This window comes from Ruditapes philippinarum, unplaced genomic scaffold, assembly GCF_026571515.1.
Source record: "Ruditapes philippinarum isolate M1 unplaced genomic scaffold, ASM2657151v2 ctg5863_1_1_1_1, whole genome shotgun sequence".
NCBI lineage: Eukaryota > Metazoa > Mollusca > Bivalvia > Venerida > Veneridae > Ruditapes > Ruditapes philippinarum.
This window is the reverse complement of record NW_026853667.1, coordinates 26,811-54,054: the sequence shown is the minus strand read 5'-3', so window position 1 is coordinate 54,054 and position 27,244 is coordinate 26,811. Positions and strand designations below refer to the sequence as shown.

Here is a 27,244-nt window from a genome sequence, read left to right as displayed (position 1 = left end):
TGAACAAACTTTGTAGACACTCACTAGAAGATGCTTCATGCTTAATATCTAAACTCTAGCTATTTGAGTTTTTTCAAAGAAGATTTTTAAGTTTTTGTTATATACACATATAAGGAAAATAAATGACCCCCGAGGCGGGGCCAATTTTGACCCCAGGGCTTTTTTAAGAACAAACTTGGTAGACACTCACTAGAAGATGTTTCATGCTTAGTATCTAAACCCTGGGGTGGGGCCAATTTTGACCCCAGGGCTTTTATTTGAACAAACTTGGTAGACACCCATTAGAGGATGTTTCATGCTAAATATCTTAGCTCTAGCTCTTTGGGTTCTTTAAAAGAAGATTTTTTAAGTTTTTACTATATGCATATAGGGAAATCAATGATCCCCTGGGGCGGGCCAATTTTGACCCCAGGGCTTTTATTTGAACAACCTTGGTAGACACCCATTAGAGGATGTTTCATGCTAAACATCTTAGCTCTAGCTTTTGGGTTCTTTAAAAGAAGATTTTATAAGTTTTTACTATATGCATATAGGGAAAATCAATGACCCCCCTGGGGCGGGGCCAATTTTGACCCCAGGGCTTTTATTTGAACAAACTTGGTAGACACTCACTAGAAGATGTTTCATGCCAAATATCTAAGCTCTAGCTCTTTGGGTTTTTTAAAAGAAGTTATTTAAAGTTTTTTATTTCGGTTGCCATGGCAACCAGAGTTCTGCATGAATATTAAATTCTTTGAACAATTTTTAAAGGTGACCACCAAAGGAACATTCCTGTGAAGTTTAGATGAAATTGGCTCAGTGGTTTATGAGGAGATGTCATTTAAAGTAAAAGTTTACGGACGGACGGACGCCGGAACGAAAAGCGATCACAAAAGCTCACCCTGTCACTTGGTGACAGGTGAGCTAAAAATGGCAATCTACCACTTTACCCAGACAGTTTGAATAATGGCAACACTCGTAACTCATAACAATTAAGCATGAATGAAAATAAAAAAAGACTACAACATTAGTAAACATTACTTGATCCATACTTATTTCTTGTTATTTATTGTTCTTGCATTTGTTGACATTTGACTTGTATATTTATCACCTCATTATTTGTAAACAAAGTGGTCAAAGAAAGACACTCAGACTTGTAATAGTAATTACCCTAATGGAAAAATATTAATATACTCAATAAAAAGTTAATGTGCACATGTAACAATTATTACAGGAGTAGAGTAATAAATTTAACCTTGACAGCTTGACATTTGCCTGAATTGACACAGTCTTCACGTTGACACAGCACTGGGGGCCAGGCTGAAATATAACAACAACATTATTTCTGATTTCACTTCACTGCTTTTAACTTATTACGAGATTTTGGATTGTGTTTCTTTTGGCTACATTATAAATAAGTTTACTTTTTAATTATGATACATACAAAATATCAAGCTTTAAGTAAACACATTTTACTTGTTCTTTGTGAGTAATACTGTTAACAATTTAATATTTAATTGTTATTTTAAGCTTGTTTACACCATTCATTTTAAAGCACTCTTACAATGTAAAACAAATTGTTCAACTATGAATTTTTTAGAGCTTATTTCAGATATGCACAACCTTACTAGAAGACATTTTTTTATTTTCTTAAATATGAAAAATTGTGGTTAAGGTCGTTGACATCAACAAAAAAAATTGATCTTAAGGTTTAATTGATTTTAACAAATGTTTGCAAATAATTCTAAATAAAAACCTTACATGTATACTAAGTATCAGAAAACGAAAATAAACATTGAACATTTCTTCTAAGGTAAGATGTGCAATATTCTAACATACATGTATATTGAAATACAATGAGAGGTATACGAACATTCTGTTGTTATATACAATATTACATCAATTAGCCAGATGACATCAATTTATCATCTGTCAATATAGTAATTGATACTGTACATTGTATACATGTATATATTACAATGTATATATGATTATATTACTTCTTTTTCATATGCTGAAATTAACACTGGCACGGAAATAAATTTGACTTCTCGTGCATCATTGTTTTTAATAGCCTTATTGATCAGTTCAAATAAATTCTAAGGATAATCATTTAAATAACATTAGAATCATTACATTTAACCACAACTGTTGTTTTTGCAGCTGTTGCTATAAGTATAACTAAAACAGTGTAGAAACAAAGGAATGACTTGACTTACCACTGTATTTATAATGAATACCACGTCTGTCTGATAGAGAAGGGTTCAGCTGCGGCCAATAGTAGAAGAGAAGGTTCGCGGCTGGTGCTCGAGCCGACGGTGGTCCATATGCAATAATGCTTAGTACGTCTTTGATGATATCTTTTTTTAGACTCATAAAACACTCCAGTATTTGGGAATGGTATGCTATAATATAAATTCATTTTCAATTTATTATCTCTCTTTTATTTAAATATAAGCCGGATTTGAATGTTTAGTTGACTTTAATCATTGTTTGTGAATGTCATCATTATCTATACACATTTTTTTACACAACAAAACATTCTGATCAATATTTTACTCTGTAATTACATAATTAGAATACACAGGAAAAGATTGACTTCCCATGCTACGTAAATAAAGGGACCAAAGACAATCTTCAAATATTGGTCTATAACTTAGTAACTCAGTTGTTGGCAAGCCCAATGAATTACTTGTTGGAATGAAGTCACCTTTATAATGAATAAATTTCTCTGTACCCAGTCATTTATCATATAAAATATAGACAAGATAGCAAATAAAGTGTTTAACATTCACTTGCGCTGAATTTCTTCAATGGACTTGCCCAGTTTCCAGCTTCGTGAGCCGCGATGTACATGTAGTTAAAATGAATGGTTACTGATTTCATTATGCCTGGTGCCTAGCATAGTGGTAGGAGTTGGGAGGTACATGGTATGCAAGTAAAAGGTGTCTCATAAGTCAGAAATGGCTGGCCCTTTCAGTAGGGGTGACACTATAATAAACAAGACCTTTACCTTTTATTTGAGACTGTCCATTATGTATTTTGGGAATATCAAGATTAAAGTCTAAAATTAGTTAGCCAGCGGTGTAAAGCTTGGTCTGCCTGCACGGCACAGATTAGAAGGCTTGCCTGGCTTTATATTGTTGGCAAAGGGTAATCAAAGTCAGTTTCAGCAAGGTAAAAATAAATAACTCACATCCATTATCTGTATGTTGAAACACCATAGTAATTATAGCAGCAGCAGATTCACTGGCATATGTCGGCTCCGAACAACCTTCAAAACCTATAAATAAAACACAGCATTTGTAGAATATGCATAGGCCATCCTAGTTACTTTTGGATATTTCTTTTACAATCCACTCTGGCAAATATTCCTAATTTATACTAATGCAGTAAAGATAATAAATTTGAACCACATTTTGGTAATTTTCGTGGGGTGTGAGTGCTGTTTGTAATGTGTAAACTGCTTCTTTTGGTTACTTCACATTATCTTACTTTTAAAAACATTGTCAAAACTTTTCATGAAAATTAGCATGAACTTGGAGGCGCGCTGCTTGAAAAGATTCATAGCAATATTGTCAAATGTCATTCTCTATATTCAGTTTGTGATGACAGTTTTGTGTAAAAATCACAAAAAACAAAAACAAACTTTCTTCTACTGCTGTCATAAAATTCAATGATAAATTATTTATTTTACTGAAATACAATCATATTCATTATGACTTTACGCAAATCCTATAAACTGACATACAAAAATGTATACATGTATACAATGTAATTTTTTTCAACCTGTATAATTTTTTATTATCGTTGATAATATTGTTAAAAAAAGACATTATGTTCATTCTTTTTTACATACTTTTAGTCAAGTTCAGCTGATTTTACTATAATCCATTGATTACTTACCAAGTTACAGTTAAATACAGCAGTAAACATTAAAAAAATAAACCTTCAAGGTCAAGGTCATAAATGACCCAAAGTCAATTTGAGTTTGATATATTAAGTCTTATCCTAAAGAATGTTGTGTCTTTATATGAAATTAATTTGTTCATTAATAACAAAGTTATAGCTGTTTACAGCAAAAAAGAGAGAAAATTTCCATAATTTATAATAAAGGTTAAGGCCTGTCTGGTTAACTTGATTATCTATCCTAAAAGATTGTTGTGTTCAAGTTTGAAGACAATCCATTCAAAAATAACAAAGTTATAGCCACTATGAACAAACATCAAGCAAAATTTATACATTTGACCTTGAGGGTCAAGGTCATTTATGAATGAAGGTCAACGTAAGACTGATCTACTTGAACATCTTGTCTAGAAGATAATACACTAAGAACATAAAAAGTTATTATCAATGTTAAAGTTTGAGGAATGGCAACGCTGATATGACTGTAACATATCTCTATTTTTTTAGTTCGAAAAAAGTTGAGCTAAAAATGTATCACGTTGGTATAAAGCGTATAAAGCACAATGAAGTATGAGTGCACTTGTACTTCAGTCAATTGACCAGAAACAAATTATATAAATGCACTTTGTGTGTAAAAGTATCAATAAAACTGTCTAATTAATAGCGATGAAATTACTACAATGACTTCATCTTATTGTCATATCGTATTTAAATACTGTACAGGTAGTCGCAATATGTAAGTATTCCTATATATAATAATAATTTATATAAGAACACAAAATAACAGGATAATGAGAAAGGTAAAATATATCAGCCTGCGCATAACACAAGAAACAACAAAAACAAAAAAAATATACTTTGACCAATATTGGATAAACACAGTAACATTAATATCATAATACAGTGTAAACAACAAGATTAATGCATTGAATAGCCTTCAAATGTAAAACCATAGAAATGATGCAGTATTTATCAATTACATGAAACAACTGAAATTAAACCAACACTTTAATGGTTGTACGATGATTATAATTATAAGGAGACTAACCTCAGATTGACATACTGGTATATTTTATTATTTTTACAATGTACTTTCAAACATTAAACCTAAGCAGTAAATTTTTTCTTTTTTTTCTTTTGTTCATTTGTTTTATTGGTTGTTTTTTTTTAAGTTTGGGGGAGGTCTTACATGTGTTTAATATCATGTATGTTATCAATATGGATTTGGAACATTTTAAGTGAATTTTGTATACAATTAGGGTAGTAAAGTGTAAACACTGACTACCATATCCATACAAAATACTTTATCACTATAACTGCACTACAGGTCATTGCAAAAATGCTTTGAAATTTTATCAGAACACTTAAATTTATATATTTTTTTAAATGAAAATATATAAATAAAGCTCTGATCTTGACATTACTGTAAAATAAGCTTCTGCTCTAAAGAATATAAAAAATTAAAGATTTTAAATTCATCAGTTGAATAAAAATTTTGACATAATTTAAGCAACAATACTGGGGAATTCACGTTTAGAGCTATAAGGTTTTGGGGTAAATTTTTGAAGCCCTTATTCATCTGTAAACACAACCCATAAGTAGACCAGCATTATTGGTTCGAATCTTCTGGGCCATTAATCACAATTATAAAACTGATTTACTTTATCTCAACACTAGAAAGGTAGAGAATTATTGTTAAATAATGGAATTCATCTTCAACCAAATCTTCCAAACTGCATTTAATCTCCTAAATTTTGTTAAATATAAAATATATAAGATATGTTTACTTACCCAGTGTCATTGGAAGTAAGTTGCTACAGAGTAAATCAATGGTATCTTTGTGTAATGTTGGAGGGAATATTGCGAGTGTTGAGGCCACTGTGTAGGGAAGGGAATCCAGTAGGTCATTCTCTAAGAATGGAACCAGACAGCCGAGAACATTCAATACTGCTTCACCCAGCTCTAAAATACAAACAAATTGCTGCATGTAATGTTTAGTATAATCCTTCGACTTGATTTGAAACACTGATCAAAACTAAACATAAATCATCATGTAATTCAGAAATAATTTGCTCAAGTAATGACACAATGTTTCTACTACCGTTTGCCTTAAGATTATTGAACTTAAAAACATTTCTACTGAATTTAATATCAACAAACTCAAATTCAGGTAAAATTGAATTTGTTATCATAGACTTCTTATGATATTAGATTATTGCTTAGTGTTACAAAATAATCTTATGATCTGTGTAAACAATTAAAAATACTTAACAATGTTGAGAAACAAATTTTAAAATACAAAACAACCTAGTGATAATTTGACATAGCTACCGGTACATGTAATTGAAATAGACCATTTCAAAAATGATTATCATAAGATGCTTGAAAATGTACACATTAAGTCATGTTTATGAATGTCCCTTCCAGAAAGAATTTGACTCTTTTCTTTTCAATCAAACTTACTCTACAAACAAATTTATAGAAAAAGTCAATGATTAAATTATAGCAAAAACTGACTTTTATTGTCCTTGAATTATGTGCCTTTAAGATGGCATCACATTTTGAAAGTCAACAATTCATGCAATACATGTAGTTATGAAGTGAATATTTTAAACAGTTTATAAGAGAATGGACCTTTAAGAAAAGGTTAAACAATGCTGATACCAATGCCAACAAGAGGGCCATGTCATGACAATACATGTAGCTTCACTTTTTTCTTTAAAAGAGGAACTAAAAATGCAACTAGCTTTTGTCAATAATGTATACCTGTAGTACAAATTGTTTCTATAAAATTAAGTATTAACTATCTTTTTCACAGAGGTTATCAACCTCCAACTTGCAAACTTTGTGAAATAGATAGTTATTTTTTTATTGTTTCCAGTGTGGTTTCTATGTATATTATAGAATAAAGCACCATACTATATCATTGCAACAGTACTAGACATGTAGACTGAATATCAGACAATCAAATTTCATGTCTATCACCATAACAACCTTTTCTTTCATTTTGTTTGGGAATATCAAGTATCTTATTGTATATGTATGTAAAATTAAATAAAAAAAGAAATTACTTACCTAACTGTCCAATTTGTATGACAGGAACAAGGTCTATCATATTTAAGGAGGCCTTGTACAGTCCAGAATAGTTATTATTTGGGAATACAGACAGACGGACACTGTCTCTTTGACCGGGACCATAGCTCTCTGCTGGTATGTTAGGTACATCCTTCAGAATACTGTAAAATGATTCATAGAAACAAGTTATTGCAAGAATTCAGATGTTTTTTTTTTCTTTTTACTTTTAAAGTATGGCTATAATTCAAGATTTAGCTTCCAGAATCTACTCAGGTGCCCACTTGCGCCTGAATTTATGTTGGTAGGAGCCCTTAAGGTCTTTCTCCACCAGTGAAGTTGGGAAGTCACCATATGGTCTTTACAGTGTTGGTGTGACTTTAAAACCCGACCAAAACAAAATTAAAAATTTGAGTATCAAAAGCAACATCGAAGCACAACTCAGAATGGTCTTCAAGACTTAAACATGTTCACACTATGATTGCCATGATCAATATCAGACTGTATCTTTCCTTTGAGAAGTTTTGGTCATAGGGGGCCCACACAGTGTTTGGATGGTATATACTGCTTGATGGTTACCTTAAAATGAGATTTTAGTCATAACCTTATAATATGTATATAAATATAGTCTATATTTATATACATATTATAAGGTGGCCCCCCTGTGACTTTGGTGCTCACTTCAAATGAGGAATGACTTAATTTCTCCTTGTAGAGGTTGTACTCAAAAGACACCTTCATTGTGAAAAAAATTGTGATCCTTGCATATTTTACCACCATTAAAGCTGGAAAAGCCTTTTTATGACCGAAAGACCTATCAATATGAAAATGAAAATAAAAAACAACATCAGCACTTACCTGAGCAGTGTTTGTGAGAAATATTTTAGGGTGTTAGCAATATCAACACCTGTAGGTTGAGGTGTCAAATTGTTAGAGACACTGTAATGATAATCTCGCAGATTTCTGATCTTTGATGTAACTGAAATAAGATTTAGCTAAACTAAATAGTCTTTTGTATAATATGTATAGCAGAAGATTTAAAAAGCAGTAGATTTAAAAAGATATGTGTATATTGTTGTAAGTTTAATTTGGGTTTTAATACTAGAGTTTTCCTTTAAAAGAAGGCATTATTACTTCAGCATTTAACCTTTAAAAGAAGGCATTATTACTTTAGCATTTAACAATCTGATTATCATTAAATATTTTTATTCAAGGCCTGACAGTAAAAAATGAAGAAGTTTTGGTTGAAAATTTATCACATTCTAGGAAAACACAATTCATTATAAAGCTTTTAACGTTAACTAGAAATGTATCCATAGTACACACACATATTCCCCAACTTCAATTGCCTATCATAGGGCATATTTACTTGACTAAAGTCATTTACTTGACAGATCTCAAGTGTTATATTAACCTTTTAACCTGCTGGAAACAAAAGTGAATAGCCTTTGCCGTATAGGAATATCTGGAAAAAGAAGTCTGAGACTGTGACCAGGCTCTATACTTTTGGCAAACCAACTTTAAATTTTATCTTGATACCCCCAAAATTCATACCAGACTGTTCTAAATATGGAAAATGGAGAGGTCCATATTAGAAATGTAGCAGGTTAAGAATTAAAATATATACATGAATAATAATAGTATTACAGCTAAGTTTCACAAACCTATGACTGAATATGGAACATACAGACAGAACTGATGGACCCTCCTATCACCATATACACCCCATTTATTATTTGAATGGTGGAATGTAAGCCGCATAAAAACAAGGATTTGACACAATATGTTTTACTTTCTGAATGTATACTTACATGTTACAGCGTGTGTTGTTAAGGGATGTGAAGTCATTTTGAAATGTTCTACTGCTCATTAATATTTCATAGTACTGTTCACATTCTGCATGGTGATCACATACATAATGTGCCAATCAGCAGTTTCTGAAAGTCATAAAATATTTCATGCTAAATTACTTGTAATATAAAAGTTAACCTCATTTTTTCCTATAGGTTAGCTTAAGGTCTTCAGTGTACCTGTTTCAATATAATTGTGACATGGCCCAATCAGATGAAAAACAAAGATGTTAAGACAGGGACTTAATTAAATTTTGGAAGCCCAAACTACCTATATATACTGTGCTCCTCTTAGTTCACGGTACTTAAGGCTTTGAACCCAGAAAGAAAACAACAAATGAAACTTATGGTACAAAAACTGTCATAAGCTATAACATATAGGTATTTTCTGCTGTATGGCACAAGGAAACAACAATATATTCAGTCAAAGTCAATCTTAATGGACCAAACGTAGACCATATGTCGGCCATTTTGAAAACAGTATGTCATCATTTAAATCGCGGTAATGGTGTTACATGTTTCAGTTAAAATTTCTACATGTTATTTTGCTTAATTGTAAATATTAAAATTATCCTTACTTTGTTACTCAAAATTTATTTTTTCAACAACTAAAAACATTTAGAAAATGATGATTGTTTCAGACATACGCACAAATTTAATGAAAAATTGTTGCTTTTTGCAGAAAATTGTAAAATGTTGTTCTGTTTTACGTAAAAATCTAGAGATTTAAAATATTTTGCACAAAAAACATGTTTTTTAGGTGTATGAATAAAATATGTCAATTCTGACCAATTTTGACTCTGGTCTCATGAAAATATGCCATTACCGTGAAATAAGTGATGACGCGGAATTAGTGATGTTGAGTATACATGTACATGTAGATTATGGTGCTGTAGTGTGTATTTTTCAAGAACCATCTAAATATTAAAGCTAACCCTTATATTCAATTTACATATATTGTATGAGTCCAATATCACTTACCCCTATCTAACATTGAACTCAGAGAGGCTAGCCAGTAATGGGCATACATGTGAACTCTCCCACTTTAAGCGGGAGACTACCTCTTTCTGCAGCCATATTTTCAAAGATTTTTCTTAAAATAAGGGGTATTTTCACAAATTCAAGAAATCTCCCTTTTTTTGATGTCAGAACTTCCTTCTTTGTTTATTGTAAATTCTAAAATCTCCCTCTTTTTGAAGGAAAATCTCCCACTTGATCATCGAAAAAAGTTCACATGTATGAATGGGAAAAGTGTACATGTATGTCTTTTCATAAACAAACCAATACACCCATAAACATTTTCAATATGATCTACCTAAATAACCGAGGTATATCGAGTGAAACTAGAGGATGCTTTTGTAAAAAAGCGCATGTCTCCCCCACTGCAACGGTCGCTGTGACCTTGACCTTTGACCTACTGACCATTAAAACAATAGGGATCATTTGATTAATAAGACCAATCATCCTATGAAGTTTGAGGGTTGTAGGTCAAAAGGAACTCTAGTTATCATCCGGAAATGAGAAATTGACCAACGGTCACTGTGACCTTGAACTTTGACCTACTGACCCCAAAAACAATAGGGATCATCTGCTCTATAAGACCAATCATCCTATGAAGTTTGAGGGCTGTAGGTCAAAAGGAACTCTAGTTATCATCCGGAAACGAGAAATTGACCAACGGTCACTGTGACCTTGACCTTTGAACTACTGACCCCAAAAACAATAGGGATCATCTGCTCAATAAGACCAATCATCCTATGAAGTTTGAGGTCTGTAGGTCTAAAGGAACTCTAGTTATCATCCGGAAACGAGAAATTGACCAACGGTCAGTGTGACCTTGACCTTTAACCTACTGACCCCAAAAACAATAGGGATCATCAGCTCTATAAGACCAATCATCCTATGAAGTTTGAGGGCTGTAGGTCAAAAGGAACTCTAGTTATCATCCGGAAACGAGAAATTGACCAACGGTCACTGTGACCTTGACCTTTGAACTACTGACCCCAAAAACAATAGGGATCATCAGCTCTATAAGACCAATCATCCTATGAAGTTTGAGGGCTGTAGGTCAAAAGGAACTCTAGTTATCATCCGGAAACGAGAAATTGACCAACGGTCACTGTGACCTTGACCTTTGAACTACTGACCCCAAAAACAATAGGGATCATCTGCTCAATAAGACCATTCATCCTATGAAGTTTGAGAGCTGTAGGTCAAAAGGAACTCTAGTTATCGTCCGGAAACGAAGAATGGACGGACGGACGGACGGACGGACTGACGGACTGACGGACTGACGGACGGACGGACTGACGGACGGACGGACAGGGCAAAAACAATATGTCTCCCCCCGAGGTGGGGGAGACATAAAAATACGAGTTGCTTCCCTTATCTTCGAGTAAAATCGATATCGCTTATGGTAAAACAATACAAAATAAGCTGTTTTTAAACCGCTAGTTTGTTGTGATTAAATGTCCGATTTTAAAATGTATTACACCAATAGAAAGCTTTGAATCTTAGCTTCGTCACAGTATAAAATTCAACACATCTTTGGACTTCAAAGTATTTTAATTAACTGTTAAACCTACCATATGTCAGACCATTTTACGTACGATTTATACAGTGAGATACGCAATCCGTTATCTTTACTCGAAATTCTACTGATATGAATAGCCTGTCGTCTGCTAGTTCTGAAAGTGTTTATCGGTGTATTAAGCAAAATAAATATCAATTATCAAAATAAGAAAACAAGAGAAGTCATTGCATACACAATCTACTTCATATTGTGTAAATCAAATACTCACTAATTTGTGATCTAATTACTCTATTGCACCTCCGGGCTTTCTTTTGGCTAGTATTTTTTTAACTAATCAACAAACTTACTAATTCCGGCAGGATATTAGCTTTGTCTAAAAGTAAAAGATATTTGTTTGCTTAATTGACCTTTTATTGCAAGGCTAATGGGCTATTCCAGAAAATATCCGCACCCCCCCTATGGAAGAGGTCTGAGATGAAAATGCCCCCCTAGGACAAACACTCAAAGGTACCCCCTTGGACAACATAATGTAAACAGTTTTACTCAAAATGACCCCCTTGGACGACCTTAAATGTTAGATTTTTGCCCAAAATAACCCAATGGACAACCTATGGAAGAGACTTTTGATCAAAATGCCGTCCTTTGACAACCTATGGAAGAGACTTTTGCTCAAAATGACCCCCTTGGACAAAAATTTTCAATATCCCCCATTGACAAACTGCTGTAATTGACCCCCTAGGACATCTTCCATAGGTATATTACTATTAAAAATAGACCCCCTGGACAACCTATGGAAGAGACTTTTGCTCAAAATGACCCCCTTGGACAAAAATTTTCAATATCCCCCATTGACAAACTGCTGAAATTGACCCCCTAGGACATCTTCCATAGGTATACTATTAAAAATAGACCCCCTGGACAACCTATGGAAGAGACTTTTGCTCAAAATGACCCCCTCGGACAAAAACATTCAAAATCCACCCTCGGACAAGCTACAGAAATTGACCCCCTAGGACATCTTCCATAGGTATATTATTATTACTAATAAAAATACACCCCCTGGACAACCTATGGAAGAGACTTTTGCTCAAAATGACCCCCCTTGGACAAAAACATTCAATATCCACCCTAGTACAAGCTACAGAAATTGACCCCCTAGGACATCTTCCATAGGTATATTACTAATAAAAATAGACCCCCTGGACAACCTATGGAAGAGACTTTTGCTTAAAATGACCCCCTTGGACAAAAACATTCAATATCCACCCTAGGACAAGCTACAGAAATTGACCCCCTAGGACATCTTCCATAGGTATATTACTATTAAAAATAGACCCCCTGGACAACCTATGGAAGAGACTTTTGCTCAAAATGCCCCCCTCGGACAAAAACATTCAATATCCACCCTCGGACAAGCTACTTAAATTGACCCCCTCGGACATCTTCCATAGATATAACACTAATATAGATCCCCCCCTCCTCCTGGACACCCTATAGTAGAGACTTGATCAAAATGACCTCCCTTGGACAAAAAGTTTTAATATCCCCCAAGCCCCTTGGACAAACTACCAAATTAACCCGCTACGACATCTTTCATATCTTTAGGATCTGATTATCAGCAATAGGTTGTCACCTTCTCATATCCTTTTAAACAAGCAATCAGCGACGAGCTTTCATGCATAATTTTTAAAGCCTGCAGACCCTGTAAACTGCCAAAACAATATTGACCATTAAAAATTTAGTCTATTATTTCCAGTTTATTTGTTTCATATTACTTCAAACATTCTTTTTCTAACAAAAATACATGTAAAGGAAGGTTTGATTGCATTGCTAATAATAGCTAAATTTTTGGGAAATCCTTATCACAATGATTGCGAAACAAATACAGTGGAAATCAGATCTACATGTAAAAAGAAAGTAGATCTGAGCTTGTTCATAGGTATAACGCTTATAAAGACCCATTGGACAACCTAGGGGTTAGGGTTAAAGAAATAGCCTCCCTTGGAAAAAATAACTTTTGATGCCCCCTAGGACAAACTATGACAAATCTTGTATATTCATAATACACTTTTTTAACACAATGGACAACTTATGCAAAACATCATGTCTGTTCATAATCATTACTTTCACAGACACAGTTTGGGAGTAACTAAGGCTAAAAAAAAGACCCATACAATTCAGTCTAGCCAAATTCAGATCATACCTCTTATTACATGACAATAAGGAAGGAAAATTATAGTGATATTATGCCCATTTATTTGAGTAGTCAAGAAAATGTTACATTTTGCCATAATTGTTTTTTAATTTTTGTATATTACTTCCCAAATTATCCAGATATAACTAATCCACATGATGGTCCTCATGGGCTCCTTGCTGCTAGTTCTTGTTGCTGGGTCATGTGGGGGTTGCGTTCATTGAACACCGCCTTTCCTTGTTGATCTTGTCTATCATATTTTATTGAAAATTCTATAGAAATCCTTTAGAATGTATAATTTTGTAATTCTTGATTGATAAAAATATTGGGACAGTCTTTTTTAATTCAAAGGTAGCTTATAATTATATTTTAACAGATTTATCTTAACCATTACAGCTGGACAATTCCAAAAATAGGACTATCCTTAACTCACCCAGATGTCAGCATTGGTGTAACAATTTGGTTACGGTTTTACCTGCAATATCATATCCCATGAACCACTTAAGATATTTGCTTGTACTTCACACACTCATTTTAGAGCAATTTATAAGGTCACTATCCACAGCCCATAACTCTAGCATTGATTTTAACAGAATTATAGCCCTTTTCGAACTTAAAAAATCCTTGGTATAAGTTTTGCTTGCAACTTAAATGTTCAAAACTACTAAAGGTATTCACTTGAAACTTAATTCATCTCTTAAGGTCATTTTCCAAGGCCCGTAACTCTAGCATAGATTTTGACTGAGTTATGGTCCTTTTTGAACTTTTATAAGTGTTGCTTACAACATTATTCTTCAAAACAACTAAAGGTATTCATTTTAAACTTCATACATGTTTGCAGGATCATAAATAAAGGTAACTGCCCAAGGCCTGTAACTCTAGCAAATATTTTGACTAAATTATGGTCCTTTTTGAATGTTTATAAGTGTTGCTTACAACATTATTCTTTAAAACAACTAAAGGTATTCACTTTAAACTTCATACAAGTTTGTGGGATCATAAATAAAGGTCACTATCCTAGGCCCGTAACTCTAACATCGATTCTGACTAAATTATGGTCCTTTTTGAATGTTTATAAGTGTTACTTACGTTACGTTATTCTTCAAAACAACTAAAGGTAGGGGACCACCAACCCGACACTTTTTGAACATTTTCCATAGACTTTTATAATTTGAAAGCTAGAGATCTGAAATTTTGACACAGTACAGCTAGGTTCTTCTCCTAACTAACAAACAACTTTGTTTATTTTTAGCTCACCTGACCACGAAGTGGTCATGGTGAGGTATAGTGATGGGGCTATGTCCGGCGTCCGTCGTCGTGCGTTGTGCGTCGTGCGTTGTGCGTCGTTCGTCGTCAACAATTGGGTTGTTAACAGTCTAGCAGTCACAGTTTTGATTGGATCATCATCAAACTTTTGTCAGAATGTTTGTCTCAATGAAATACAGATCGAGTTCGAAGATGGGTTATCTCGGGTCAAAAACTAGGTCACAGGAGCTAAAAATAGAAAAAGCTTGTTAACACTCTAGAGGCTGCAGTTTTCATCCAAATATTCTGGAAATTTGTCAGGAAGGTTGTTTTGATGATATCTAGGTCAAGTTCGAAGATGGGTCATCTCTGGTCAAAAACTAGGTCACGAGCTAAAAAATAGAAAAAGCTTGTTAACACTCTAACAATTGGGTTGTTAACAGTCTAGCAGTCACAGTTTTGATTGGATCATCATCAAACTTTGTCAGAATGTTTGTCTCAATGAAATACAGATCGAGTTCGAAGATGGGTTATCTCGGGTCAAAAACTAGGTCACAGGAGCTAAAAATAGAAAAAGCTTGTTAACACTCTAGAGGCTGCAGTTTTCATCCAAATATTCTGGAAATTTGTCAGGAAGGTTGTTTTGATGATATCTAGGTCAAGTTCGAAGATGGGTCATCTCTGGTCAAAAACTAGGTCACGAGCTAAAAATAGAAAAAGCTTGTTAACACTCTAATAATTGGGTTGTTAACAGTCTAGCAGTCACAGTTTTGATTGGATCATCATCAAACTTTGTCAGAATGTTTGTCTCAATGAAATACAGATCGAGTTCGAAGATGGGTTATCTCGGGTCAAAAACTAGGTCACAGGAGCTAAAAATAGAAAAAGCTTGTTAACACTCTAGAGGCTGCAGTTTTCATACAAATATTCTGGAAATTTGTCAGGAAGGTTGTTTTAATGATATCTAGGTCAAGTTCGAAGATGGGTCATCTCCGGTCAAAAACTAGGTCACAGGAGCTAAAAATAGAAAAAGCTTGTTAACACTCTAGTGGCTGCAGTTTTCATCCAAATATTTGTGGAAATTTGTCAGGAAGGTTGTTTTGATGATATCTAGGTCAAGTTCGAAGATGGGTCATCTCCGGTCAAAAACTAGGTCACAGGAGCTAAAAATAGAAAAAGCTTGTTAACACTCAAGTGGCCGCAGTTTTCATCCAAATATTCTGGAAATTTGTCAGGAAAGTTGTTTTGATGGTTTCTCTCCGGTCAAAAACTAGGTCAAAGGAGCTAAAAATAGAAAAAGCTTGTTAACACTCTATAGGCTGCAGTTTTCATCCAAATATTCTGGAAATTTGTCAGGAAGGTTGTTTAGATGATATCTAGGTCAAGTTTGAAGATGGATCATGTCTGGTCAAAAACTAGGTCACAGGAGCTAAAAATAGAAAAAGCTTGTTAACACTCTAGTGGCTGGCAATTTTCATCCAAATATTTTGGAAATTTGTCAGGAAGGTTGTTTTGATTTTATCTAGGTCAAGTTCGAAGATGGGTCATGTCTGGTCAAAAACTAGGTCACAGGAGCTAAAAATAGAAAAAGCTTGTTAACACTCTATAGGCTGCAGTTTTCATCCAAATATTCTGGAAATTTGTCAGGAAGGTTGTTTAGATAATATCTAGGTCAAGTTTAAAGATGGATCATGTCTGGTCAAAAACTAGGTCACAGGAGCTAAAAATAGAAAAAGCTTGTTAACACTCTAGTGGCTGCAGTTTTTCATCCAAATATTCTGGAAATTTGTCAGGAAGGTTGCTTAGATAATATCTAGGTCAAGTTCGAAGATGGGTCATCTCCGGTCAAAAACTAGGTCACAGGAGCTAAAAATAGAAAATAGTTGTTAACACTCTAGTGGCTGCAGTTTTCATCCAAATATTCTGGAAATTTGTCAGGAATGTTGTTTTGATGATATCTAGGTCAAGTTGGAAGATGGGTAATGTCCGGTCAAAAACTAGGTCACAGGAGCTAAAAATAGAAAAGCTTGTTAACACTCTAGTGGCTGCAGTTCTCATCCAAATATTCTGGAAATTTGTCAGGAAGGTTGTTTTGATGATATCTAGGTCAAGTTGGAAGATGGGTCATGTCCGGTCAAAAACTAGGTCACAGGTGCTAAAAATAGAAAAAGCTTGTTAACACTCTAGTGGCTGCAGTTTTCATCCAAATATTTTGGAAATTTGTCAGGAAGGTTGTTTTGATGATTTTCAGGTCAAGTTCGAAGATGTTTTATCACAGGTCAAAAACTAGGTCACAGGAGCTAAAAATAGAAAAAGCTTGTTAACACTCTAGTGGCTGCAGTTTTGATTAAAATATTCTGGAAATTTGTCAGGAAGGTTGTTTTAATGATTTCTAGGTCAAGTTCGAAGATGGGTCATGTCTGGTCAAAAACTAGGTCACAGGAGCTAAAAATAGAAAAAGCTTGTTAACACTCTAATGGTTGCAGTTTTCATCCAAACATTCTGGAAATTTGTCAGAAACGTTGTTTTGATGATATCTAGGTCAAGTTCGAAGATGGGTCATCTCAGGTCAAAAACTAGGTCACAGGAGCTAAAAATAGAAAAAGCTTGTTAACACTCTAATGGCTGCAGTTTTTCATCTAAATGTTCTGGAAATTTGTCAAGAAGGTTGTTTTGATGATATCTAAGTCAAGTTCAAAGATGGGTCATCTCCGGTCAAAAACTAGGTCACAGGAGCTAAAAATAGAAAAGCTTGTTAACACATTAGGGGCTGCAGTTTTCATCCAAATATTCTTGAAATTTGTCAGGAAGGTTGTTTTGATGATGTCTAGGTCAAGTTCGAAGATGGGTTATCTCCGGTCAAAAAACTAGGTCACAGGAGCTAAACATAGAAAAAAGCTTGTTAACACTCTAGTGGCTGCAGTATTGATTCAAATATTCTGGAAATTTGTCAGGAAGGTTGTTTTGATGATTTCTAGGTCAAGTTCGAAGATGGGCCATCTCAGGTCAAAAACAAGGTCACAGGAGTTAAAAATAGAAAAAGCTTGTTTACACTCTAGTGGCTGCAGTTTTTATTCAAATATTCAGGAAATTTGTCAAGAATGTTGTTTTGATGTTTTCTGGGTCAAGTGCTAAGATTGGTCATGTCTGGTCAAAAACTAGGTCACAGGAGCTAAAAATAGAAAAATCTTTTTAACACTCTAGTGGCTGCTGTTTTGATCCAAATTTCCTGGAAATTGGTCAGGAAGGTTGTTTTGATGATTTCTAGGTCAAGTTTGAATATGGGTCGTGTCCAGTCAAAAATTAGGTCACATTGCCCAAATATGGAAAAATCTTTATAACACACTAGAGGTCACATGTTTGACTCAGTCGCATCAAACTTGGTCATGATGCTTGTTTAAGACATTGCTTGGATGCGGTTGTGTCAGGTGAGCGATCCAGGGCCATCATGGCCCTCTTGTTTATTATATTGACACTTTTATCTGAGGCCCATCAAAATTACCAAAATTGTCCACACTACAGCACCATGTGCCGGGACAGATATGCAATGGCACTAATTTAATTCAGATAAAAGCTTGGGTGTTTTGATTGTCGTTTTTAACATGATACACAATATTTCAGCAACAAATGCTGAAGTTTTGAATATTCTATTGTTTACTCTGCAAATGATGATAACTTGTATATGAGACCAGGTATTGCTTTCTTGACCCCCAAATTTCAACATCAACATTCTTGAAATAGACATTAAAAATTACCATTTACGGAGATTGAAATAAATTTATTTACTTGCTACTCCCAAGGTCAAGGTCACACTTAAAGGTTAAATTTTGAATATACAGGTGAGCGACTTCAGGGCCATCATGGTCCTCTTGTTGTATTTTCTGATCGCAGATCAGGAAATACAATGCTGACATTCAATCTCAGGCACAGTTTTTCCCGACAAACCTAACAACAAGTGGTTCTCAAAACAACTTAAACTAGCAATGTTAAAGAAAGAAATATTTTTATTTTGTTACAAGTACCCATCAAATTACCATGCATTCAAAGTTTAAAAGTAGCTTTGGATTATAGAATTGTCAATAAATGCACAACAAAAAATAACACGGATGAATATCATTTTAATCAATGAAAATCGCTCGGCTATTTCCGTAAAGTTACAGATTATTGTGATCGGAATTAAACGCCCCTAAAAGAACATTTGTTAGACTTTCTGAAAAATAAAGTAAGGATGTTGAATCTAGGACAGGGACGAGTTTAGGGCAGTCGACGATCAATAATCAATTTCTACCATAAGTTAGGCACCCGATGATTTAATCCACATAAACAAAATATTATTTTTAGCACTGTCGCTACCAAAGACTTCTGCGCATATTACACAAATAATTCTGACTGTCAATAGTGAAATATATACATGTCGGACTGTTTGGGCTAGAAGATTTTCGCCAAATCATCAACATCAGTTTACCTAGAAATTATTAAGAATTATAGCATAAAATCGGCTATTTTTCCCTTTTTTGCCCATGTTTTAACGTGACCAAAACCATGTGTTAACATAGTCACGCGCTCTTGTTATAGCCCGGTTTTACCTATGCGCAATACATTAAGGGCCCAGTAAACAAACAAATAAATGATGATTTTGCCTGTTTGTCAGAGTCATGCACTCTTTTTATAATTGAAATTATTAATTTGAGGGCCTCAATCGCATAACTGAGCAGCATTCAAGTAACTATGCCGGAAATACGGCGTATAGACATCACCGCTAATCTTGGTTGTCGCCCTTTCTAAGAAACGGACGTTGTCAATGTAAACAAATATTTGTCATTCAGTTTAACTTTCCGATTATTTAACAAAACAAGATAACACAAAATGAATATGAGAAAATGTTGTTTTATTAATGTTCATAATAAACAAGAGCTGTCACAGAAGACAGCGAAGCTCGACTAATAAAAAACTGGACACAGTAAGGAGGACAAAACTATGAAAGAAAAATCAATTATGTATAATTATGTATTAAGTTATAGTAAAAAAATAACATTTGTTAACATAAATTCCAAGATCAAGGGGAATAATTCTAGAAATAGTCATGCTAGAGTTATGGACCTTGCCACACAACATTTGTGTAATGATAAGAAATATATATTTAAAGTTTGAAGTAGATACCTTAAAAAAAAAGAAGTTATTGTATTTCTTAAAGAAAATCCTAAGTTCAAAGAGAGATAAATCTGTAAATATTGCTTCAAGAGTTATGAACATTGTCACATAAAATGTAATTGATGATAAGGAATAAGTATTTGAAGTTTGAGGTAGATACCTTTAAAAAAAAAAAAGTTAAAATAAAAAATAACATTTTTCTAGTAAATTAATCTAAGTTTATGGGGAGATAATTCTTGCAATATTGATGCTAGAGTTATGAACCTTGTCACATAAGATGTGGATGATGATAAGGTAAATATATTTGAAGTATGAAGTTGATCCCTTTAGAAATAAATAAGTTAGAGTAAAAAATAATATTTTGTATGGAAAATTCTAAGTTCAAAGGGAGATAAATCTGAAAATATTGGTGCTAGAGTTATGAACCTTGTCACATAAGATGGGGATGATGATAACGTAAATATATTTGAAGTATGAGGTTGATCCCTTAAGAAATAAAGAAGAAATAGTATTTTTTTGAGGAAAATTCTAAGTTCAAGGGGAGATAAATCTGAAAATATTGGTGCTAGAGTTATGAACCTTGTCACATAAGATGGGGATGATGATAAGGTACATATATTTGAAGTATGAGGTTGATCCCTTAAGAAATAAAGAAGTATCAGTAAAAAATAGTATTTTTTAAGGAAAATTCTAAGTTCAAGGGGAGATAAATCTGAAAATATTGGTGCTAGAGTTATGAACCTTGTCACATAAGATGTGGTTGATGATAAGGAACATATATTTGAAGTTTGAAGTTGATACCTTAAGAAATGACAAAGTTATAGTGAAAAATATTTTACTGCACCAAAACTTGAATCTAAAATCTGGACGCGGACGCCGACGCCGGGGGGAGTAGGACAGCTCTCCATATACTTCGTATAGTCGAGCTAAAAATGCTCTTCATATTTCTTTGAGAGAATAATGTTTAGTTCTTGAATTATTTTTTTATAATCTAGATCTAGTGTGCTTGGGAAAAAAAAACGATTCTTGTCACTGATCTTTTTTCTACCGTCAATCTGAAATCATTATAGGAATTTCTGAGGTCATGTTTTGTCTTGGGTAGAGTAATTTAATGTGTTTTTCTTCAGTTAGTAAATCTCAAATGTCAAGCTTTGTTAAATCAATTAAAATTTGAACTTTCGTTCCGTTCCGAACATTTCCAAAGGTGTTGGCCCCGGAAAAATAAAACGCATACGTAAAACACATAGAATTGGATAAATACCGTCCAAGCTAAAGTATTTACTGTAAAAAAAACTGTGTTTTGTTTAAAATAAACATCATGAATTGTTTTAAAATTTTATAATAGCGTCAACGCACGTTTATTTCGTGTTATAAAGTCTGCAGAGTCCCTCGGAACTGTTTGAGCCCTCGCCCTACTCGTTCCTCGGGACTCTGCAGACGTTATAACACGGAAAAACGTACGTTAACCCTATATTACAAACCATAAATTGAAATTTTAAATTTATAATAATTTGGTTTAATTCAGATTAATTTCAGTTTCCATCACCGTGGCCGAGGGGTTACACACTTGTTTACAATATGAGAGGTCTAGATTTCAAATCTCAGTTGTGACATTTTACTCAATTTTTTTTCAGCGATTTTTTAGGGAATTAGCCAGGATATGCAACGATAAAGTGTGGCTGTCATAAAAAATGAACATAAGCAAGTAGAAACTCTGGTCATGCAAAATTCCATATGTATCAAACTCAAAACTGTTATAGCAAAACATCTAAACAGTCACTGCAACTTGGTGCCCTGCAAGATGAATTATAGTATTTCAAAATTAACTTATACAGGAAAATACATACTGATATACAGTATGATTTAGATTGCAAAGATCAGAAAATACCACAGAGCTCACAGCCCTTTGATTAATTAAAAAAAATTTACTGCTCAATATCTGAAGAATATGCCAATGCAATATGTGAAAATAATAGATTATTATTATTATATTATATTTAAATATATATATATTGTAGTTGTTAGTCTTTCGGTATAATAAAACAAATAACACATGGCTGTCGGTATGATAGAGGATATTGCCAACCCTTGAACTGGCATATTACCCCTGGCTGCGCCTCAAGGAAATATACCAGTCCTTGGGTTGACAATATCCCAATATCCTCTATCATCCTTACAGCCAAGTGTTATTTATTTTATAATATGAACTGATGTTTAATTGATGTAAATATACTTGCTTTTATTTATTTTTTTTGGGGGGGGGGGGGGGTGGGGGGGGGGGGGGGGGGGAGGACATAAGTGTTAAGACTTCTCAATTAAGAAAAAAATTGAGGGATTATTTTCACATGACAGGTATGAAAAGGTTTAAATAAGATTGTTTCAATATTGAATATTGTATATTAACTTGATATTGAGTCAAAAGTTTCATGAAAACTTTAATCATATGCCTTTTACATTTTTTACCATTATATCTACTGAAGTACAAAACCATTCTATGATAATATAGAGAAGTCATTGCTATTTGAACCTAATTCTTACTGATATATAACAAATTTTGATGATGTTATCACAAATATTTTATAAATTCCCAGAATATTTATGACACTTTATATATGATAAAATTTTGCAGAATTTTAAAAGTTTAAACTTAAAAGATATACTATGCTCAAATTTGATATTAGAAAATATTGATAATTGCTACACAGTCTCTAAGACTATGATAAATATAAAATAAACATGTTTGACTTCACACAAAAGAAGATATGTAAAATATGGTACATACAATATATTAATATATAGTGTCATTAATAAAAACAACAGTCTTTTTAAGAAAGTTTAAGAAAGACCAACATTATGTGTTCTGTAATGGGAATGCAGCTTCCCACACAAACTGTATTCATTCTTTTATTCATACTAGACATATTCAGTAACAATGTCACATAATTTAATTGATTTTTGTGTGATTAAAAATACTTAACTCAAAGAATTTGCATAGTATATATTTAAAATATCTGATGATTTTTTTTTGTTCCTTTTAAAATTCCCTAATTTAATACACCGATTAAGTGCAACAGTTAATTTTTACTTTCTGTAATATCATTCACAAGCACTAAGTCTTGTTAAAATTCATTATTACTGTATTACATTAAATTCTCTACAAAATGTACAAAGAATATCTAAACAAAATTGATCTAGATGAAAAAGTTCAAGTCATTGCATATATATATACATGTATACATGAGGTTTAATATCAAAAACCTTAATACTGTGCATTTATAAACACAAAATATTATATTATGCAAGAATAGAAATAATTGCCCTAATTTTGGTCAAAGTTCCAATATTTTGAGCTTTTTAGATGCAAAAGTCCTTTGAAGACATACTGACTATTTCAATAAGGTATAAATTATCAATAAATTAAGCAAATACATGTATGTAACTCTTACAAAACATAATTAAATTTTCTTGTAACAAAAAAATTCAAAATTTCATATTTGACCTTGATGTTAAAGGTCAATCAAAAGTCACATTTGAATCAATTGTCATATTGGAAGTGCTATTTTGTCCAAGTGTGAATCCCATCCATAAATAATGTGCAAAATTATGATGATTTAAACAAGTTATTTGAAATTTTCATTTACATTTATATTTAATTAAAACCTTGGATAAATGTTTAGCTTCAGGATCATTTTAATTAAAAAATTCAATGAACCATTCATAAAAGTTAAATTATTATGCTACATGTAGTTTCTTTCTTGATATCATATGTTTTTTTTTTTTTAATTATCCTGTGGCCATTTTTTAGATTTCAAATTTGTTACAAATATAAAGTGAGATAATTACAAGCCTAAAAATCAAGCAAGGAGAGTATTAGTTGTAATTCCACATTTCACTGGCATGCCAATGAGCAATTATACTTTAGGACAGTATCTAAATGATGTGTTGGCAGATTAAATTGAGTTCCCAGCAGAGTTTCCATATAAAACATTATCTGAAGCTGATGTGTGGTCAGGTATAAAACAATTCTGACAAGATGGGTTAAATTTATAGAAACCTAATCAGCTGGTCATTGACCAGTCATGTAGCACTACATGTTAGTTTATAACAGGCAGTTATGATACTCCACTGATTTAATTCAACCACAGTATAATGATATTAAAGGTTATAAGATGAGGCAATTCAAATTAACACATGAGGTTGAGACAATATAAAAATGCACAATAATAACTTATCTGTTCATTCCTTTCTCTCCATGACTGTAACTATATCCAGAGACTATGTCTCTGCTATATCACACATTTCTAAAAATCAAAAATGTCAGATCTATGACTTTTCAGCATTTATTACTCCATCAAGACAGAAAGATGTAACAAAGATACATTTTAGGTTATTTAGTTCTGTTGCTAGTAGTAATACTAATGGTAAGATTTCATCTAGATCTATCTGTCTTCATTAAAAATATGGTTTTTCATTGCAAAAGTCAGCAGTCACTGATTTTTCTCTAATTGTCTTCTGTGTCTGTTGGTCATTATGTATGTTTTAAGTCATACATAAAACAAGGTATTAGATATATAAGCAACACTTTTTCAAAAGGTATTTAAAACATTAATTATATTAATAAACTGTACTATATGGACATAGATATAAAAACAATTACAAAAAAATACCATCTTGTTTGAAAAATATTGACAATTGAAATACAATGTATAACTTTTCTTACTTTTGTATCTGTTTTTTTTTACAACAATAAGAAAAGAATAATGTTATTATTTCAAAGAAAAGTGTTGGTAGTTTCATATTTTACTTGGTTAAAAAGTATTAATAAAGAATCACAGTTTTTTAATAACTACAAAATAAATAAAAATGAAAAATGTCCTTGAAAAGATTTTTTTTTTGGTTTATTGAGACAGGTACTTGTTATTTTACATCAAATATTAAAGAAAGAGGTTTGGAGTAAGAAAACCTGTTAGATTTTCAATTTGTCTTATAAAATAGGGGCATCAAAATATTATTTAAATAATGATTACCTTGATACAAATCTAAACTTTTGTTAAAAAATATAAAGTATGTTTACTATGCCGATTTTCAAATTTATAATAATCATTTTAAGTTGTTACCGATATCCAATTTCACCACAATTCACAGGATGCATTAAGCTTAATTAGAAAAAAATCAAAAATCTGGCCCTACAAAAAAAAAGACAAAAATTTAAAAAAAAAAATTGCCTCTTCTGGGGTTTGAACCCACACCCTATCAGAACTCTATGTCCATACTCTAAAAATAGGATTCTGCAGTTTTGTTAAGAAAGAGGACCCAAGTTTACTTGACCCCGTAATAAAGTATGCGTTCGAAAATACATATAGTATCACAGTAGTTTATTCATTCCTCTATTTGAAAAGAGACATAATAATTTCATAGATTTTAATGAATTTTGTTAAATATATTTTTACTCAAGGATGAGCATAGTATCTTTAAGCTATTTCAGTTTATTAAGTGGTAGTTAAACAAAATATAGAATATTAATTATGGAATTCTTATAATATTAAAGCATGATATGTACATTATACATCAGTGTTTTTTTCTCTACTTTGGGAATGGTGCCGGTACCAGACTGATTGGGAAAAAATGCGTTATTTTGCTTAAATTGGGAATTTTTTTAATGCATTTTTTCAGCTACAAATGAGATTAGGCATCGTGAATAAAGATAGCTAACAGTTTCTACTGTCCAGATAGAACTATTGAGTGGTGATTTATAAGAATATGTTGGATTTAAATGATTTTAGAAAAATCACTTGGCCTTGTGGGCATTTTGAACAGCCATTTTGGGAATTTTACATTGGAAATTGGGAATTTTAATGTCTATTTTCTATTGGGAATGGTACCGTTTTAGGGTAGTAGTTATATAAAGAAAAAAAAACACTGTACATATTTACTTTGTTATTGTGAATCCTTTGATTATATAATCAATGATTGATCAAAAAGGGTTGTTTCCATTATTTACGATGATCGATTATGATTTTTGTCCGATAAAGAAAAGATAATAAACAAGATCAACAAGGAAAGGTGGCGTTCATGATCCAGCAACAAGAGCCAATATAATTTTGGACCCCTAAAGTTAGGCCTGGACCCCTAGTTTTCTAGGCTATGCATCCACTGGACACCTAAAATATCAAAGAGATGTAAAACCCTGGTTACCTTTGACTTTCCACAACTGTTTCCTTAAAGTACAAAAGCTCCGAAACCGTTTTGTGAAGGCATCGAGTGGAGAGCTCTTGGAAAATGTCTTTTTCATACTCACCCCACTTACTATACCCTTTGGCAGTGACACAATATTCCTCATTATGTATCTCTGCCTTTGGCACAACTCATTTGTAAAAAATGCCCCCCATGAAAACCTCTTCCATACCACTTAGACAGCCGATATTTTCTATACCCATTGGACAAATATTACTTTATGACCGCTTGGACAACACATCCATAAAAAAATGACCCCCTTGGACAGACAATATTTTCCATAACCCTTGGACAAGCATTAATACATGCACCCCTTGGACAACCATATCAATAAAAATGACCCCTTGGACAAATTGTCTGAAATACCCCCCTTGGACATCTCTTCCATACCCTTGGACAGATATTTTCCATTTACCCCTTGGGACAATCATTTATACACGTGCCTTCAACAACTTATTAGTAAAAAATGACCCCTTGGACAAATTTGTCTAAAATACCCCCTTGGACATCTCTTCCATACCCCTTGGACAGATAATATTTCCCATAACCCTTGGAAAAACATTTATACATGCGCCTTCGACAACTTATCAGTAAAAAAATTTGACCCCCTTGGACAAATTGTCTAATTTGATACCCCCCTTGGACATCTCTTCCATACCCCTTGGACAAATAATATTTTCCATACAACCTGTCTTTTTCAAAACAATACCCCCTTGGACAGTGTTATCTGAAATATGACCCCCTTGGACCTATTTTTTAAATACCCCCCCTTGGACAAAAAAATACCTCTTCCATAGGGGGGGTGCGGATAATTTCTGGAATAGCCCAATACAATATAACCCTTATGCTTACTGCTTTTAAAACAAATTCACGATGAAAAGAAAAGAATATTCATACCTGTATATATAGAAAAGCAACGGAACAAAACAGCACAATCTGCAGGTTTTCTTAATTTATCGTGAACATCTTCAGCATCTGTATCTATTACTGAACGTTCCATTTACATATCAAGGGGTAGATTTGAATAATAAAAAAAAATGGTCAGCTTTGCACACACACATTTGAAGATCTGTATTGGAT

The 27,244-nt window shown here is 33.0% G+C and overlaps 1 protein-coding gene across 1 annotated transcript; it reads right to left on the bottom strand.

Annotated features, from left to right (window-relative positions):
* Positions 1-1,234: 1,234 nt before the first annotated feature.
* Positions 1,235-27,215, bottom strand: LOC132737485 (protein unc-79 homolog; the record flags this gene model as incomplete). The annotated part of the gene is made up of 8 exons (XM_060724778.1): positions 27,062-27,215; positions 8,769-8,894; positions 7,816-7,936; positions 6,961-7,121; positions 5,677-5,847; positions 3,176-3,262; positions 2,199-2,384; positions 1,235-1,299 (listed from the first exon to the last, which is right to left on the bottom strand). Coding segments are annotated over exons 2-8 (828 nt in total), but the record flags the coding sequence as incomplete, so codon positions are not given.
* Positions 27,216-27,244: the final 29 nt, after the last annotated feature.